Source organism: Salvelinus alpinus, chromosome 29, assembly GCF_045679555.1.
Source record: "Salvelinus alpinus chromosome 29, SLU_Salpinus.1, whole genome shotgun sequence".
Taxonomy (NCBI): Eukaryota; Metazoa; Chordata; class Actinopteri; order Salmoniformes; family Salmonidae; genus Salvelinus; species Salvelinus alpinus.
Window position 1 is genome coordinate 8284198 of NC_092114.1, and position 2242 is coordinate 8286439.

The 2242-nt window shown below is 35.5% G+C and overlaps 1 protein-coding gene across 1 annotated transcript in view; it reads left to right on the forward strand.

Moving 5' to 3' along the window:
- Positions 1-2242, forward strand: part of LOC139558863 (adhesion G protein-coupled receptor B2-like) — a 635752-nt gene that overhangs the window by 310578 nt on the left and 322932 nt on the right. Inside the window, exon 7 of the mRNA XM_071374380.1 lies at positions 557-658. Coding sequence (XP_071230481.1) covers positions 557-658 — 102 coding nt within the window. The remainder of the gene's footprint in view (positions 1-556; positions 659-2242) is intronic.

Consider the following 2242-nt stretch of genomic DNA (forward strand, 5'->3'; position numbering starts at 1 on the left):
AGAGATAATGATGGACATATATTGTAGAGGTAATGATGGATATATATTGTAGAGGTAATGATGGATATATATTGTAGAGGTAATGATGGATATATATTGTAGAGGTAATGATGGATATATATTGTAGAGGTAATGATGGATATATATTGTAGAGGTAATGATGGATATATATTGTAGAGGTAATGATGAATATATATTTTAGAGGTAATGATGGATATATATTGTAGAGGTAATGATGGATATATATTGTAGAGATAATGATGGATATATATTGTAGAGGTAATGATGGATATTAATTGTAAAGGTACTGATGGATATAGCGTAAAGGTACTGATGAATATATATTGTAGAGGTAATGATGGATATATATTGTAGAGGTAATTATGAATATTGTAGAAGTAATGATGAATATATACTGCAGAGGTAATGAAATATATAGAAAGAGAGGGTCATAAATACAATGCCTGGGAAAAATGGAATCTGTTGAAGGATAGTATTGAATTGCAGTGTGTGTGTTATATCTAACGCCATCTCTCTCTCTTCTGTCTCTCTGCAGCACCTCATGAGATCTGTAGAGATGAGTACCTTGTAACCATGACCTGGAAAAGAGCCTCGGCTGGAGAAACAGTCTACAACAAGTGTCCGACTAACGCCACTGGTAAACCTGACTATGCTATGACAGTACTGTAACTATGCTGCTATTATAAACCATGATAATGTCGTCTAACAGTCAGGGTCGGGATATGTAACAAACACATTTCCATTGCATTACACACATGTACTAGTGTGCAACGGGACAAATATAAGCACCCCCTAAATTAGAATGTATTTTCTACTGATGTAGTCCAACTGCTACTAGTACTAAGTGTCTGATTACTGCTAGTACTAAGTGTCTGATTACTGCTAGTACTAAGTGTTTGATTACTGCTAGTACTAAGTGTCTGATTACTGCTAGTACTAAGTGTCTGATTACTGCTAGTACTAAGTGTCTGATTACTACTAGTACTAAGTGTCTGATTACTACTAGTACTACGTGTCTGATTACTGCTAGTACTAAGTGTCTGATTACTACTAGTACTAAGTGTCTGATTACTACTAGTACTAAGTGTCTGATTACTGCTAGTACTAAGTGTCTGATTACTGCTAGTACTAAGTGTCTGACTACTGCTAGTACTAAGTGTCTGATTACTACTAGTACTAAGTGTCTGATTACTACTAGTACTAAGTGTCTGATTACTACTAGTACTAAGTGTCTGATTACTACTAGTACTAAGTGTCTGATTACTGCTAGTACTAAGTGTCTGATTACTGCTAGTACTAAGTGTCTGATTACTGCTAGTACTAAGTGTCTGATTACTACTAGTACTAAGTGTCTGATTACTGACTAGTACTAAGTGTCTGATTACTACTAGTACTAAGTGTCTGATTACTACTAGTACTAAGTGTCTGATTACTGCTAGTACTAAGTGTCTGACTACTGCTAGTACTAAGTGTCTGACTACTGCTAGTACTAAGTGTCTGATTACTGCTAGAACTAAGTGTCTGACTACTGCTAGTACTAAGTGTCTGATTACTACTAGTACTAAGTGTCTGATTACTGCTAGTACTAAGTGTCTGACTACTACTAGTACTAAGTGTCTGATTACTACTAGTACTAAGTGTCTGACTACTGCTAGTACTAAGTGTCTGATTACTGCTAGTACTAAGTGTCTGATTACTGCTAGTACTAAGTGTCTGATTACTACTAGTACTAAGTGTCTGATTACTACTAGTACTAAGTGTCTGATTACTACTAGTACTAAGTGTCTGATTACTGCTAGTACTAAGTGTCTGATTACTACTAGTACTAAGTGTCTGATTACTGCTAGTACTAAGTGTCTGATTACTACTAGTACTAAGTGTCTGATTACTACTAGTACTAAGTGTCTGATTACTACTAGTACTAAGTGTCTGATTACTGCTAGTACTAAGTGTCTGATTACTGCTAGTACTAAGTGTCTGATTACTGCTAGTACTAAGTGTCTGATTACTGCTAGTACTAAGTGTCTGATTACTGCTAGTACTAAGTGTCTGATTACTGCTAGTACTAAGTGTCTGACTACTGCTAGTACTAAGTGTCTGACTACTACTAGTACTAAGTGTCTGATTACTGCTAGTACTAAGTGTCTGATTACTGCTAGTACTAAGTGTCTGATTACTACTAGTACTAAGTGTCTGATTACTACTAGTACTAAGTGTCTGA